This window comes from Calidris pugnax, unplaced genomic scaffold (genome assembly GCF_001431845.1).
Source record: "Calidris pugnax isolate Ruff unplaced genomic scaffold, ASM143184v1 scaffold273, whole genome shotgun sequence".
Classification (NCBI taxonomy): Eukaryota; Metazoa; Chordata; class Aves; order Charadriiformes; family Scolopacidae; genus Calidris; species Calidris pugnax.
This window is the reverse complement of record NW_015094508.1, coordinates 5,452,910-5,469,355: the sequence shown is the minus strand read 5'-3', so window position 1 is coordinate 5,469,355 and position 16,446 is coordinate 5,452,910. Positions and strand designations below refer to the sequence as shown.

The 16,446-nt window shown below is 43.7% G+C and overlaps 1 protein-coding gene across 1 annotated transcript in view; it reads right to left on the bottom strand.

Annotated features, from left to right (window-relative positions):
* Positions 1-1,978: 1,978 nt before the first annotated feature.
* Positions 1,979-16,446, bottom strand: part of CMYA5 (cardiomyopathy associated 5) — a 50,081-nt gene continuing 35,613 nt past the window's right edge. Inside the window, exons 9-13 of the mRNA XM_014964938.1 lie at positions 12,915-13,059; positions 5,620-5,753; positions 4,757-4,856; positions 3,560-3,736; positions 1,979-2,609 (exon numbers count right to left, since the gene is read on the bottom strand). Of these exons, the coding sequence (XP_014820424.1) occupies positions 2,357-2,609; positions 3,560-3,736; positions 4,757-4,856; positions 5,620-5,753; positions 12,915-13,059 (809 nt within the window). The 3' untranslated portion in view covers positions 1,979-2,356. The remainder of the gene's footprint in view (positions 2,610-3,559; positions 3,737-4,756; positions 4,857-5,619; positions 5,754-12,914; positions 13,060-16,446) is intronic.

The following is a 16,446-nucleotide window of genomic DNA, read 5'->3' as shown; positions in this document are numbered from 1 at the left end:
CTGCCCAATCTAAAAGCTGAACCTTACACAAACATTAGAAAGAAAGGAGAGTCAGGCAGTTTTTCAAATTGAACGAAATATTTCTAAAAATGAGGTGCCTCCAATAAAAACATTTTGCCAAGCTCAAATGCGGCAGTAGCACCTGAGTAATAATGAGAGGCAGTAGATGAGGACTTCTCTTTTCATGTTAAAACCTCTATTTACTAATACACAGTCACCTTTGACAAGGCAAATGCTTCTTGGCTTCATTGAAAAAGCCACCCAAATAATTGCATGGCTGTTTGCTCTTCTTCTCCCTGGCTGTCACCTTGGCAGTACCTCACACTGGTGTCCATGAAGCAACCCCACACTTGGGATAGCAGTGACCAGGACGAGGAGAATGAAGGTAAAATCGCCCCATAGCTGGGATTTTTCAGGTCTAGTTCAAAGCACCACATTAAACTCTGGAGACAGCCAAACCCCTGGCAAGCTCACTGGCCGCAGGAGGAACACACCCTGCCACCACCACTGACCTGCCTCTAAGCTTATCACCCTCTGCTCCGTGTAAATGTCCAGCCTGCCTTCTGCCTCCTCCTCCTCAGCTTTCATGGTAACTCTACTCTCCATACCCTTTCTCTTTATTTCCCAATTAATCCTGGGCCTTTTTCTCACCGTCCTGCACACCTCCACAAAACACCCTCTTGAGCCAACAGGGCACTACCTTGCTTTTTCATTCCCCTCACTCCAGGCAGGGACTGCGAACTGGCATTCTTTAATAGAAATGCCAAAAAGAGCTCCGGCTTAAAATAAATGGTCACAGGATCCTGTTTATCTTGCCTCAACCACCGCGTCCAAGCCTGCTGTAACAGTGTGGAGTGTGGCTCCTCTGGGACAGCAGGATAAAGCAGCAAGCACGTGCCCTGGTGGTGTTAAATCATAAATAAAACAGCAGCCGCAGGCACCTCCTCTGAGCATAAAACGCAGAAGCTTTCCTGTAGCTCATTTAAGTCCTCTCTTCAGAAGCAAGGCCTCCCTGTTAGCCTCCTGAAATCTGCTTTACTTTGGGGAGCACAGCTCTTCAGCTGAGCTCAGAAATGAGTCTGGCAGTGTATTCCCTGGTGGCAGAAATCTCCAGAGCAGGCACAGCATGAAAAGCATTGCCCGGCTGCCTTAAGATTAATTTTTCCCCGGCGTTCACTGGAGTTCTGCCCCACTAGCACTCGCGCGTTCAGCCCGTGGGGCAGGTGAGAAGATAGCTGTACCACTGAACGTGTGAAGTGATTGGAAAAATGGTTTGAAAAAAGCCAACGGGGAAAATGAGCGTCCTACTGCTCTGCTTGCACCAGCCATTCTTTTGTCTGGCCCTGAAGCACTGCAGCTTGTTGGTGTGGTGCTGGTGCTAGAGCAGATAACAGGAGGGAGCAGGGCAGATGCAGGAAAATGTCCACACCCCTGGAATTTGGAGTGCAAGTCAGTAAGTGCGAAGGTAAAAAGCCGTGATGGAAAAGGGCATGATCCAGGGGAAGGCTGCTAGCAATTGGACACTTCCCTAAAGTCCTAGGTGGCAACGCTCCCTTCCCCATTGAAACCACCTCGCCAACTAATTGAGAATGAAAAACATAGGGAAGACTTACCACTGTTCCCAATTTTCCTCATACATGTGTTTCAGGAGTATTTATTTACAGGTACAGATATTTGCTGACCCAGGTAGCTGCCTGTTAGTCTGCTGTGAGCAGGGTAGGCAGGTGTTGTGTAATGAAACTTTACATGACTGGTACGAGGGCTAGTTTGGGTCTGTCTCATTTTGGGAATGTGTAGATTTGTAAGTTTCCAGGTGTTCTTACTTTGTGCTTTTAAAGAAAAGAGTTGGCAAACAATAACACAAGATATATTAACCTGCAGAATGGTTCAGTTATTCAAAGGTTTGCACAGTTTTCAAACATATCAGCTTGGATTCAGGCTCCAACTATCCTGGCAAATGATGAAATGATGGCTTTCATGTATTGCAGTGAGAGATGCATTTATTTTATACACAGGCTCATCATCAACTTTAAAAAGACAGCTAGCACTGTCATTATTTTCACAGGGAAAGTACATTTCCCCCCCTCTTAATATTCACATCTAACAAAACTTGTTTTTCCCCCTCAAAAGTACCGCTGTGTATATCTCTAGGTGCACGCTGTATCTGAAGGCGTCGATTTTCTCTCCGGGCTCAGGGTGATTTTGCGGCTGAGCACTAACTACAGTTACTGATGATGTGGGGGAGAGCTGTGGTCTTCATCACCGAAGACTAGACACCCCTCCGTGATATCCCCCTTCCCCTCCCTATCCCCTGACACTCTGATGGTTGGTTTTCCTGAGAGTGTGAAGCAAGGGATTAGCTGTGCTTCACAAACTCCGGCAGCTCCATGCCCGTGCGCAGGGTGAGCGCTCCAGCCTTCTCCAGGGCGAAGGCTGGGTGAGCAGCACCCGTGAATGTGTGCCTGATGGAGAACAGCACCAGTCCTTTCTCCGCGTTGAAGAACAACAGTCTGCCACCGCTGTAATCCAACAGGATGCCGATCCTGGCCGGGTGTTCCGTCACACGGACATCGCTCATCACGCCGGTGTGAAGAAACCTGTAAAGAAGGCTACAGGAGAAGGGAAATCAGGATACAGCGAGCCTCCTCGTGGAAATTTTCCAGAAATAACGTGCTGCTTAATTCCCACCTATTAACCTAGGTGGCTGCACACCGCAGCGTATCGCGTGGCAACAGCATTTCGCTCAGCACGTAGGCAAAGCAAACGTGGCATCACTTCAAAGCCCTGCCTGGCATGCTGATGAGCCCTTCCACTTGGCATCTTTGGACTCTCAGGATAAAAGCAGTCCTGACTTTATTATTCATCTATATCTTTCTTACTACATGTCTTTGTGGGGATTTACACATGAGCTCTGCTTTGGCAAAACCCTTTGGTATTTCATTTAGGTAGTTATGTTCATATATCTATAAGATTTCACACTAGAAAAGCAAACTTGTTTAGATCAAGAGCACCTTTACACCACTAACAGGGTTCAGGCCTTACAAACGTCCAAGCAGCCTGACACTGGACCACTGAAGACTACCCCAGGGTCCAGCAGCCCTGCCACAGTGGCAGGTGGGTGCCTGTCACTGTGGAAGACAAGGTAGGAGAAGGCATTCCCTATGGAGGCTTGACGTCTCCTGTAGGTGGTTGTAGATTCTAAAAAGACCACATTTATGGAAATAAATACACTTGCTGGGATTTTGCAAAGCAGTTCAGGAAATGAGCCTGGAATGACAAAGCAGTGGCAAATGAGATTTTTAACTTTTATTCACTGGCTTTATTCAATTGGTCTATTTGAGACTAATGTTATTTTTTAAGGTGCTTTATAATATTTTTTAATTAAGAGGGGGTTTAAAGTTCCTCTGTAGTTGTCCTTTTCTTATTACTCAAATTTTCAGAAAGCAAATGCTTTCTGCAAAGAAGGTCCTTTCTGCTGTCATGATTCTTGAAGCTGGCCAGCTTTATTTACCTGAAGGACAAGTATTATTCCAAGCAGCTAAGACTGACCCAGCTTTACCTGGTTTGTGTAGGACAGCACCGCATGCACCAGGAGGTATCACTCAGCCCCAGGACGCTGCTCCGTGATGTTGCCTCATAGCAAATCCCAATCCTGTAGCTTCTGCAGGCGGAGACAACGGTTTCCCAGTAATGATGCCCTTGAGCAGGCAGCAGTTCACCCAGGACTGAAGCAATCCTGTTTGTGGAAGAGATGTAAGATGTACAGTAACGTGAGTACGGTGGTAGACCAAGTACATTGTGATATTTCTTATAGTCATGTCATGCAGCTGCATCTAAAATTATTCGTGGATTGCACTCTGTTCTTCTAACTGCAGGGGTTTTATCGAAGATTTGAGTGCTGTCACTGAGAGAAATTTCATCTTTGCACTGCAACGGACTCATTGTGAGGACTGAAAACCATACAACTTTACTCCAAATTCTATGAAGATAAAAAAAAGGTGGGAAAGGTGATGTTGGAGGTAAACAAGACCTCAAATATAGTAATTTAGCAGGATTTTTCAAACTAGAAAGCATGGCTATTTGAAGTAGGCACAGTAACAGACATCTCATGCATATTCAGCTGTAACAGTAAAAAGAAGTAAATAAACCAGTAACACCTCATTACCTTTTAATAAGTCATATCAGTATGGCACAACTTATATAACTGGACCTGTGCTTGTGATGGAACTAATAGCAGTATGTCAAAACAAAAATCATGTTTGCAATGGCTGGAGCTAGCCTGGTACAACCATTCTAACATATCCCATGCGCTGAGTTTCCGAGTTCTCCAAAGCCACAGATGCTTCAGAAAGTGTTACCAATAATGCCCTCAGTGGAGGAGTAAAGTAAAAGCATGGATTAATTCTACCCCGAATATTTTCAAAAGTTAGCCCACAAATCCGTCCTTCTCAGGGCAGCAATCAGTTGCTTTGAGACTGAAGTGCTCTGAAGGAGTAAGCAGTGACCACCAACTGAGGCAAATCCAGTGGTCCCAGTACACACCACTGCCTTTGACTTTCTGGAGGTTCCTCAGTGCAACACTGAACTCTTCCCAGCATCTACACCAGTGCTGCTACTGGCTTTATTGAGATATTGCAGTGAATGAAGTTCTACAAAATTGGTTAGTGTCACGTGAAAGCTACCATTAGGCAAAAATAAGAGTGAGGAACCCATGCTGAACCCTCGGGGTGATCACACTCTTCATTCCGGTACTCACCCAGTGAATTTGGCTTTCTCGGGAAGGCGGATCACCGTTGCATTGGAGGAGATTTGCAAAGCGGGATGGGCTGTGTCGCTCAGCAGGCGAAATCGAGTTCCTAGTACAATTCATGACAAAGAAACACCAGTTCTGAGAGGCTGGCAATGTTAACACACACTGAATCATAAAAAGTTAAGCAACAATTACTGCTCTCTGAGATGGACAGAGCTGTGTCCGCTGGTAGATAGAAGCAGCAGAATATTGGGTGCAAATGCAAGGACTTTCCCAAGCTGTGCCTGACTGGGACAGCAGTCTATTATTCAGAAATGTGGCCAGGTGACAAAGAAGTCTTCAGTATTCAAGAAGGTTGAATAATCTTCAAGCAATTGCTTTTTCAAAATAGCAAATTTGAATTTTGAAGGTGGATTGGAAGCATACATGATTTAACACATAAACCTTAAAGTTCTAATCATCCATGACATTTTAAAGCTGCTCTGCATGCTTCCTCATCCCTGAAACCTCAAGTCCATAAGGTTTTAATTGCAGGGTTTTTTGAAGACCAAGACATCTTTTATCAGAATATGCTCTGCCATACTCAAAAAAACTGGGGTGAATAATTAATAATGTCACATTTCTGACAGAAATAAATGGTTTTGTTTCTGAGGTCACAACAGTTTTACATTGACATAAAGCTACCAACTTCAAGAGAAGTAGTCCCTGATTGTGCTAATTTTAGGCAGACAAAATACAATCCCTTTCATTTCGATAACTTGCTTACTCCCATATTATAAAGTTCAGTTATGTTTTCTGTAGGAAAACACCACCTTTGGCTGCTCTGCCCCTCCATCCCATTGTTTTGACATCAGAATATGGTGATCTACCTTTAGTTGAGATGAGAGCTGCTTCACTTTGTTCACTTGTCCCAAATAGGTTGACTGCCCTCAAGTAGAAGAAATAGTTCACATTGGGCTCCAGGGATACTTTCAATTCAGGTCTCTTTATACCAGCAAAAGATCTGCAAATTTTGAAGATTTTCATACATGAAAATGTATGCAGATATCCAAACCAGGAAAGAAAATTTTACGCAAACAGCTAAGCCACCAAACAGTATTGCTGACTACTGAAACAACAGGCACCACTGAGAAACTCCAAACAGGAAAGACAAACACTGTTTTCACAAACAACTGGGTTATGTAGGACCTTTGGCATTTTGCTTGAGGGATCATCCTTACTTCGTCTGACAAATTTTGAAGCCTTTACTCCTGTACCACCTTCTCACTCAGTGCAGTCATTTGGTATAATGCTCACTTCATGTTCACTTTGCAGCATAAGTCATCACATAAAATGCAAGCAGCACAGAATCAAATTCTCATCCGCCTCCTGTAAAAAGGCTGCATTACAAAATGAACAAGCTTCTGAAGGAAAGAAAAAACACCTCCTTCTAACGAATTCAGTTGCCTGACAATGAAAGTGCTTGGTGTGTTTGTACTGATCCAAAAGAATGCATACCCTTATCTGAGACCGCGCAGAAACCGTGCATGGCTTATTATGAACTTCTTGCTCACAAATTGTTCTTCAACAAAGTCTTGGCTCTGTCTCCCTCACGGTGCTGTGCACTCTAACAGGCTGGTTTTGCAAGAGGCAGCAGCAGGGGAACTGCCTTTGCACAGTACCCTCAGTGCTTTGACTAAGCCTCCCCTTTGTGGTGCCTCAAAAGCTCCAACCCTCACATCCTCCACTGCTGATGTCTTGACACACTGCAGGAAAGCGAGAGTCAGCACCCACTCAATCTGCTTCACAGGCACTTTGAAGTGCCAGTGAAAGTACTTTGGATGGCTAGAAAGATGCCAATTTTATTTTCTCTATTGTCAGGAGTATGAAAGATTGACTTAACAAATTCTCATACACTGAATCCTGATTTTCCTCATATTTGCCTCGTATGATAACGGCAAAGCTAGACAGTATTTATCCACCACATTGTATACCTGCTGGTAAAGACTGTTTATCCGTGTGAATTAGATCATTTCCTCACAGACATGCTTACAGGAATATTCAAGGTAAGTTAAATTTTCAAGTGTAATGTAGGTCTTTTGAGATAACCCCCCTGCCCTCTGCACTGAGGGGCAATAACCTGGGCAGTGTGAGGAAGGGCTGAATGCAAGAGCCATGAACAGGAGACCTGCCTTTGGAGAGCATGCAAGGTACCTTCCCTTCCACCTTAGGTTTGAGAGTAGAGCCCAGGTAGCATCTCTATGGGGAGCTAGATTAAACAAATTACCTTTTCCAACACTAATTACTGTGAGGCCCGAGGAGGTAAGGCAGGCAAATCAGCAGTCAGATCAGAACATTGCTATTCATTTGTAGTGACTGTTTTTCCGTGTATGTCCCACCAGAGAGCAGTATAATCTGAAGAATAATCCGTGTTTATCCGTGAGGATTTTTCACAGGCCTGTCTCTGCTGCATTTACCACATTAAGGTAAAATCCCACAGCCCTGCACACACCAAGTTCCTGCAAACACCACATAAAGCTCTGCATCTAGGAGAATGGCATCCTGGGGAAAGACTGGTGTACCATCCTTGTTAGTTTGTAACAGGTATTTTGCACTGACAGCTGTCATTAAGTGAGAAAAAGCACTGGGTGCTCCTGTGATCTTTTTTTTTTTCAATTTGAAAGAATTTCAGAGAGTTTGGAGCCATGCCACCTTTGGAGAATGTGTTATATTAATGCTGGAACTGATGCAGTAAATACAAGTGGGTTACCCAAGCATGGTAGCAATTGCAGTTTGCCTCAGCCTTGTGACTAACCAAAGCCCCAACCACAAGAGCACTTCAGCAAGGCACCGGGAATTCGGCTGGCTGGTCAGTTCTTATGAAAGGTTCAGGGAAGAGGTGCCACCTGATGAGTTGCCTGGTGAGAACCTGAAATCTTTACACTTGAAAGAGGAAAAAGGCTCATTTGAGCCTTTGAAAAATGAAAGATGAGTAGGAGAAAAATACAAGATGGCAACCGGGCAAGGAGATAAATACAAGAGAAGTAAGAGAAAGGAAAACAAGGATGGAAGCAGAAGCATGGGAAAAGAAGTGGGCACTTAAGCTTTGAAGAAATTTGTCCATGCTTCCTAGACAAGCACCATCTTGACATTTTTGGTGTGAATCTACAGCACAGACCACTAGAAAGAAGTTTTGAGCCAACAGTTACATGTGAAATGAAGGGAGAAAATGCTAAGCTATTCATTGGAAGCTGTTTGTGGCAATGTGTAGATCAATGTGTCATAAGCACAGTGATGCCTTCTAGATAACTCTTTCTTCTGTCTTCTGGAAAATGCCATGTAAATCAGCATCCTTCCAAATAAATGATGAGATCTTCTTTTTCACCATGTGCTATTTAACAAAACACAGAATTGTTTCTAAATCCAAGTAGACAGGTACGTTCTGGTGTAATGAGTAGACCTGAGGTGTTCATATTCTAGAGTCTGGATCCTAGAGCCTGCGTATTCAGAAAAGACTTTGGGTCCAGCCAATTGCACAATAGGGTCAGCAATCAAAGTTCAGACTTGGGTCTACTTCAAATTTGTAATTCTCCAAATCAAGAATTTGGTTGCATGCTTAAATCTGAGAGCCTCTTTTCAGTTGTAATAGTGAGACAGAAAACTCTGGAATTTAAGCAGATCTGGTCAGTAAACAGTGATCAGATTTTCTAATAGCATTCTCTGCTTGGTAATCTATTTTAGCCAGTTTTAAGCTGCCTAAGAATAAGAGCCCATCAATTTTAGCTATGATTAAGGCTCAAAAAACCTGGCTGCTGCCAACTAATAAAACAAAATATGCCAACATGAAGGAATTTCATTTGTAACACTCTGAGCCAGCTCCAAGCTCACAAGAGGCTTTGTACAAAGAAGAAATAGATCTTTTTCTGTTTAGAGGATACAGAGGGCTCCCCAGCAATCACTGTTTTTTGTCATGCTTCAGGCTGACCCTGCAATCAGTGATAAAAAAACAAGGATGAGGATAAGGTATGATTAGTACAGCATACAGGTTATGCATGGGAGAGTTCATTTCCAAGTTCTTGTAAGCTCCATTGTAGCTAGATCTTCCTCAAGCTCACCTAAAGTATTGAATTGTGTAATTTTGGTCATGAAAGAAAGAGAAATCCACCTGCAACACTTTTTATATCAGCTACTTTCTCCTTTAAATACATCTGCCCATTTTATAGATGATTGGAAATGTAATAATATTATTATCAAACCATAAGGTATCCTAGCCTTTAGCCTAAATGTTAACATATTTGCACTGTCCCCACAATGTCTTGGTATCACGATATAAAATTTAGTTTATAGAAATTAAAGAAACATTTGAAGTTTAATATTTTAAGTATCTCCTCTTAATGACTCTCTTTGTAAGATGAATATTTTAAAGTCTCAAAATTCAGCCTCCATATTTCAGGTACATGATATTCAAAGCAGAGCAAAAAGGAGTTACTTGTTTCCTCACCTTTAAATTGCCAAGGAATATTATAGTGACAGTTGTCTGTTAATGTAATTTTCCTGGGTTTAGGGAAATCTGGTGCTGTATTTTGATGCACATTTCTCTCATCAGCTTCCTCATTTATTTCAAGGAAACGTCTAGAGAATAATTTTTAATATGGCATGAACCCAGCAAATGATATGCCTAGCAGTGATTCAGAACGCCCTCTGTGCTATAATTGTCATCTCCACCCCCAAGATCCCACTGAAACAGCACCTCCAGACCTGCACTGCTACCACTGATGTGGAATTAAAGATGAAAGCATTCTCAAGATATGTGCAGAAGCACAAAGAAGGGTTGTACCATGGGTGGAAAAAAGATCTTGAAGCTAAAAATAAAGAACAAATAGGTCTGAGTTTGCTCCCAGCTGTGCCAGATGTTTCCTATCCTCTCTGCTGTCCCAGCTCTGGTTGTCTTGGGGCCAGACCACCAAAGTACTACCTGCAATGGTCCTCATTGCTATCTCAGATACCAAGCCCAGCACAGCCAGAGGGGAGGAAGCTTCCCTATTTTCCACATCTTGTCTCCCGAGCTGGCAGGACAGTGATGTGGGCAACGTACCAGAAGGGAGGCTTGTTTCCCTTTTTCCAGCATCAGACCTGCCCTATGGGTCAATGGAAAACTTCGGTGGCTAGGAGTGCCCGTCTTGCATTGGCAGAGTGGATGACACCACTTCCACTTCTACGAACTCACTGCATGCTGTACTATCTGCCTCCCTGAGTCTTACAGATTTCTCATGATGTGATACATGGTTTCCATCTGAACAGCCCACACAGCTAATCCCTGGACTACATTTCTTGCAGTTTTCCATCTCCCACACACAGATCCATTGACTTCTCAACAAAGAGGCTGAACGGTGAGAAAATAGCAGAACTCTGGAAACTGAAAGAAATATTTCAAAGCCTCATAAAGATTCTGGAAACAGAATCAACCCAGTAAGGAGCTTTAAAACCACAGCAGTAGGCTAGGGACTCTGTTGCAGAAGATTTAAGAAGGTTTGCTACAAAACCATGTCCCTCAGGTGGCAAGCTGGCAAGGAGAGAGAACTCAAAGGGGGAAATATGTTGGGGTTTTTTATGGTATTCAGAAGGAAACTTTTTACAAGGATTTATTTCCAGACATTCTTCAAATTCTCTCCCTGGGGATCTGGGACTGCCTCAGGACTGCTCCAAGGACCTCCTTGGCAATATTCAAAAGCCACTTGGGCAACTGGCTCTAGGTGGCAGTGCTTGAGCAAGGGGTTGTACCAGATGACCTCCAGAGGACCATTCCAACCTCAACCATCCTGTGATTCTGTAACATGCCAAAGGCTACAGGGAGCCAGCCCAGACTGGGGGCTCCACACACATCTACGGCTGTTTGATGGGGCCATTTCTTACTGCCTGCTTCCTTGGCAGTATCCCTTGCCTTGGATGAGCTCCCAGAATGACATGTGCAAATGCAACCTTGTGGGATGGGACCATACTGCTTTCTCCAGGACTTCCTTTGGATGTCCTTCCCTGACCTGTGGTTTCCCACTGTGCCCCCAAGAGCAGTTGTATGAACTTTCCACAGTTGCTGAGAAATGTATTTGGACTCCCACCCAGGGACTGCTTAACTATGGGGCCACTGCAAGCGTGAGAGGCATGTCTGTCCAAGGGCTTCACATTTGCCTGATCCCCAAGACAAATGTTGCTCAGGAAACCTATGAAGGACAAACTCCAAGCTTTCAAGGAGAGTAACCAGAAGAAACTACAGTATTTCCAGTCCCAAATGTTCCAGACAAATTTTATTCCATCTGATGTATGTTCTCAACACAGGAACTCTAAGCTCCCTAAGGTACTTCAAGAAGGCAGCTTCTCACTATATCAGCTACATAAGGAATTGATTTCTAGTCCTAACTAGTACCTTGGGGCCCTTTGATGGGAGCAATACAGGCAGTATGTTCTGACTACCCATGGGCTCCTTTTTCTTTGGCTTGATGCAAAAAATTAAATAGAAATCGTAAAAAAAAATCTCCATCACCAAAACATCATGTGCCATTACAGAAGCTGTCAAGGTTAAGCTTGAGGGGCTGCTTTTGAAAAAGGAAAGAGGGTCATTGCTTTGAGAGAAAATAAGTGGTAAAAGATGGTCTTTGACACTGTAAAAAGAGGTCAGAGCCCTTCTACAAATACAGAAATTTAAAGTACAGCAATTCTGAGAAAATTCATGATTTTGTCCTGTGGGAATTTTTCACACTTGTCAGAGTATAAGGCCAGCTTCTTCCCACATGGAGGCCAAAAAGTCAAATGTGACTCAGTTTAATTATAAACATGTTAGATTTTGCACAAGCTCACTTGAGAAAGGGTCAGTTCTGGCAGCTTTTTGCCACAGTTATCGCCACACAAGCAAACTGCTTGGTGTTATCAACACCTCACAAACAGACTACAGCAACCGGCACAGTTTCTGGTTCATTTTTGAGAAAAAGAGGCAATTCCACTTAACAGCAAAGAAACTCGAAGGTAAACACACAGCACAGGTTTTGGGAGCAGCTATATTTTCCCTGACCAACGCTGACTTTGGCAGGTTGAGAGGCACCTGGTGGCCTCATGAAATATGTATGAAACAGAACAGGTCATGTCTGCTCTCCGAGAGGCAGGAGAGCTGGGCGAGACCTCTCCTTGATTGCATTAATGCAGCACACTGGTCTCCTGCTTGGAAAAAACACATCTCCCAACCCCGCAGAAGTTTTTTATTTCAATTTTTAGCCTACTTTTCTAAGGAGCAAGGTGTACACAATTTCAGTGTCATACTTGTCTACTAGAAACCTGTGAACCCTTTACTTCACTAACTAGTTCTGACTGCAAGGGCTGTTCCCTCTCTGCTACATCTCCATGTGAGTCCATGTGAACTGACCCCCGGGTGAAGACCCTAATCAGGCCACCCAGGAGATGAAGACATACAAACTCAGCTGGGCTGAGGCTCTTCCACAGGGTTCTGTATGGCAAGTCACCCCCTACTTCCCAAAGCCTCTCAGACCTCTGCAACTATACTTTGCTGGAACATTGTTGTCACTGTTTTTAAAAAACAAACAAACCAACCCAAGCCCCAATGACAGACAGAGCACCACATAATTTTCTATGCACTTCAATACAGTGCATGGTCTCATGGCTCAGTGGTGCCTACCTCCCTCCCCACCCTCTCCTCTGTGCAGCACTGACTTAGTGTAGAAGAAACCAGAGGGGGTCTGGCATAAGCAGACCCCATCCCCAGTGTCAAAGCTGCTCTTTGGGTTGCTCTTTGACCCCTGTGGCATGCCTGCAGAGCCAGACAGCGTGGGACTCAGATATCCTTTGGGACAGATCTGCCCATACATCCAGATGGGTCAACAACATTACCAGGACACCTGTACAACCCTCCCTATCCCCCAAGCTGGCTTTTATCTTGTTCACCTCAAAGCAGGGCGCAATCTGGCCCAGGGCCCTCCATCCCGCTCCCTCCCGTGGAGCTCATCTCACTAATCTCATAGATTAGTGTCCGTCCCGTAAGTTCCTCAGCAGGCAGAAGCAGATTTCTTCCTCGCGGGGCTGAGGGCAGAATAATCTCTTGCATAACGAACAGACAGCCCGGGGGACGCTCGTTAGGGGCTGCCTGACCCGACCCAGGGGTGCCCGCGTCCGCAGCACTGACCTGAGGCCCTCTCCTTCTGGCGAGTGCTGTCGGCAGTACTCCAGGGTGAAGGACTCCACCGAGGACGAGCTGGGCCGCCAGCGGACGGTGGCTGTGTCCCAACACACCGTGCAGTCCTCGGCCTTGATGGTGGGGACAGCGGGTGCTGGGGGACACAGGGACAGGTTAGCTGTACCACGGGGAGGGCACCAGCAGCTGGTGGGGATGCTCGCGAGGGAAAGGAAGAGTCACCTCCCCAAAAACCCCATGGAATAGTTAGTTTTACCATTCCAGCAGTGATTTTTTTTTTTTTTGCTAGTTTGTGCTTCAAAGGTAGAAGGGGAAAAAAGATGTCATGGGGAAAAAATTCTGCACTGGGAAAGTCACTGTGAATATTTGTGGATTTCTGCACATTCTTATATTCCTGTGTAGATTTTTACGCCTCTCCTCAAGCGCATTTTCTTCATTTCTGCCAGTGTTCAAGGAGCAGAGCACCAAGGCAGTGCTGCCTACAGCTCTCCCTGCGTCACCTCAATCCTGTCCTCAGCAGCTCCTGCACAAACTGCATCAGAAACAAATGCTGCAGAACTGATGGGGAGATGCTTTCTGCTTAATTATGCCCTGTTTATTTTTGCAATGCTAAAATTTGGTCCTGTAATTTCTCTTTTTTAGAGCCTCAGTTTAAGAACTGCAGTCCCAACTGCAAGACAGAAAACTGAATGTAATATAGTGCACTGAATGCAAGTAATCAAAAACTATTGTGTGAAATTGCTTATCCAACATCACAGGCTGAAAATGGATCACTAGTATTCACTCGCTCTTTCCCTTTCCAGGCAATAGTAACATAAACAAACCTTACAACCTGTTTTTGAAACTCATGGACCCAGTCTTAATACTAATCCTTAGAAGAAAAGTTAGTAATTAAAAAAAAGGTCATAGAAAATTATTTTGCTTTTAAAGAGATCAGGTTCCAAATAGGAAGCCTAAAACAAAAGTAGAAACTAGATAATTTTACAACAAGGTAATCTTATAGAACTGCAACCAGCATTCTAGACACATTTGGTTTTGTAAGGAAAACATTTTTTATTAGTAGAAAAGGGAAGAAAGACACCCGCAAGTAATATTGATTTCCTGTTTAGTGAAAATCGGGAGGTTAGCAGTTCAGGTTGAGATGTACTTGATGTTTTAGTGCGGGTAATCTAGGTATTCAGCAGAAGAAAGAATCTGTGGGATAGACTGTCATCTGGTAATACATCTGTGTAGCTCCCTTAGCAATAATCCCTTAATTCTCTTCTGACATATTTGATTATTGCCTGGTTTTAAATGCATCTGTTTCTAAAGAATGAAAAATTAATAGTTAAAACCCCTAGAACCTGCATTCAACAACTGACACACATACCCACATTTATGTACGTGCAAATCATATGTAACATCAAGCATTTATTTCTTTATTTAAAATTATCTGTCTAAAGAGTAGATAGAGTCAGCATACCAGAAAAAGTTGCTCCTGTGCTTCTGAGATTTTTTTTAAGAAATTAACTGCAGTTAGAATCTGTATCTGATTTCCTGGTAATATTCTAGCACTCATGTAAGTGATACTGTAAGAGGCAAAGACCAACAAGGGAAAGTTCTTATTCCGTTCCTCAGATACAGGTTGAGACACAACGTAAGTTTTGACCAACAGAAGAAGGTGCATTCCCTCCTATGACTCTAGGATTGCAATGAGCCTTCATCTGGAGATCAGTTTGAGACAGACAGGGAGGAGAAGGGATGGTAGAGGGATACTTGCTGCCTTCAGCATCTTTCTCTCACAGAAAATACTGCTTGGAAACAGTATTCTCGTTTGCCAGGGGAGGGGAGGACAGGCTGTGAGTTTGAGAGGTGGAGGAGCAGGAGCCAGGAGGTGCTGGGGGGTTGCTGCAGCAACAACACACACAGCTCCCCAGGCCAACTGCCACCTCCATGGGTGCTCTCCCAACAGGGAAACATTGTGGGGGTTCCCAGCACCTGGAGAGGCTTTGATCCACTATTTGATCCACAATTAATGTGCACCTTCCTGTAACTGCATATACTAGCAAATTATTTTCTTGTACATGCCAACTTTTAATCTAAATGACTAAAAATAAACTCTTTAAATCCTTGCTTCTGAGTTTATTGGGCTACTTGAAGAACCAAAGTACTCTAGCTTTACACTTAAGTAGCCGGGGTCACACTGAAGAAGTAGCTTGCATTACCGGTGCTCATCTTTCCACCTCTGATGTTAAAAGGAGGCAGTGGTTTTGCATCAGTCAGTGCTCAGCAGTGTCCCCAAAAGTCCATCTAGGGCTCAGTGCGCTCCAGAAGGAGCTCACCTCAGCTTGAGGGAAGGTGTTTAATGAGCCCTTATTTGATCTAGTTTATTTGTTTTCTTAAAGAAACACGCCAAAGGAAGGCATCAAAGTACTCGAGGAAATTAACTTCTTCAGAAGGCTTCAGTTTGGGGAAAAAAAATGGTGAGCCTGATGCCAAAAGGCAAAGACAGTTATTAAAAACAACAGCTTCAGAGAGGTGAGAACTCCATTTAAAATTATGATTTATTATCTAGTAATAACTCATTATTATTTTACTGTTTTGCAGGAATTCTCCGTCATGCTCACAATTAAATTGTTGAGGCCATAAAATTTTAATTTCAACTTTGAATTCTCTGGAAAATCATCTTCGCTAACGTTATTAATAGCAAATTGAATATCAAGGAGAATTATCAACAAATGTGAGGTCTGGTGGATTAAGAAAAAGGCTTGAAGCTGTGCTTGCTGCCAAGTGTTTTCAACAATACACAGAGAGTTGTACGTAGTTATTTCATTACCAAATTGTTAAATACCTTTGTCTGTATTTCGTGACTGCAAGAATGGAACAATTGTTTTTATCCTGCACACTTAAAAAATAGTCTGACAAGAGGGCATCAGACCATCAGGGCATCAGATGCTTCACCTTGCTCATAATTCAAGAGCATTAGTTTTGTCAATACAAATTACAAAAGAAATTAAAGCTCAGAAAAATTAATCAGTCAAATGAAGCTCATAAACAATACTCATCCAATTACTCATTGTAATTTATAGCACTTAAATAGCAGCAGAGCCTCTCAGCCACACCTGAGATTTGTACCCCACTAGCTAGACACATGCTAGACACAGCATGTAACCTCCGTAAAGCAGGCCTTCCCCTGAAAAGTTAATTGTTTAAGTTGATGCAACATAGATGTATTTGGGAGAGTGTCAGAGAGGCTAAAAACACAGCCATCACCCCACTTTCCACAGGAGGAGGAGAAGCAGCAGCAGCAGGGAGCAGCCGTGCGGCTTCCCCAGAGCTGCCCTGGAGCATCGCAGTGCACACAGAAGAGAAATTCATCATGTGCTGCCCCAATGCCCCAGTCACAAGGCCTGGAAACATCTTCAAATCTGAATGCCTTCAAGTTTCCTCCCAGGAGCAATTATGCTGCTGTCTCTCAGTAAAAGGGAAACGACCGCGAGTTGCCTGCGATTTGCCAGATGGGCTAAACCAAGCTGTTCCTTCT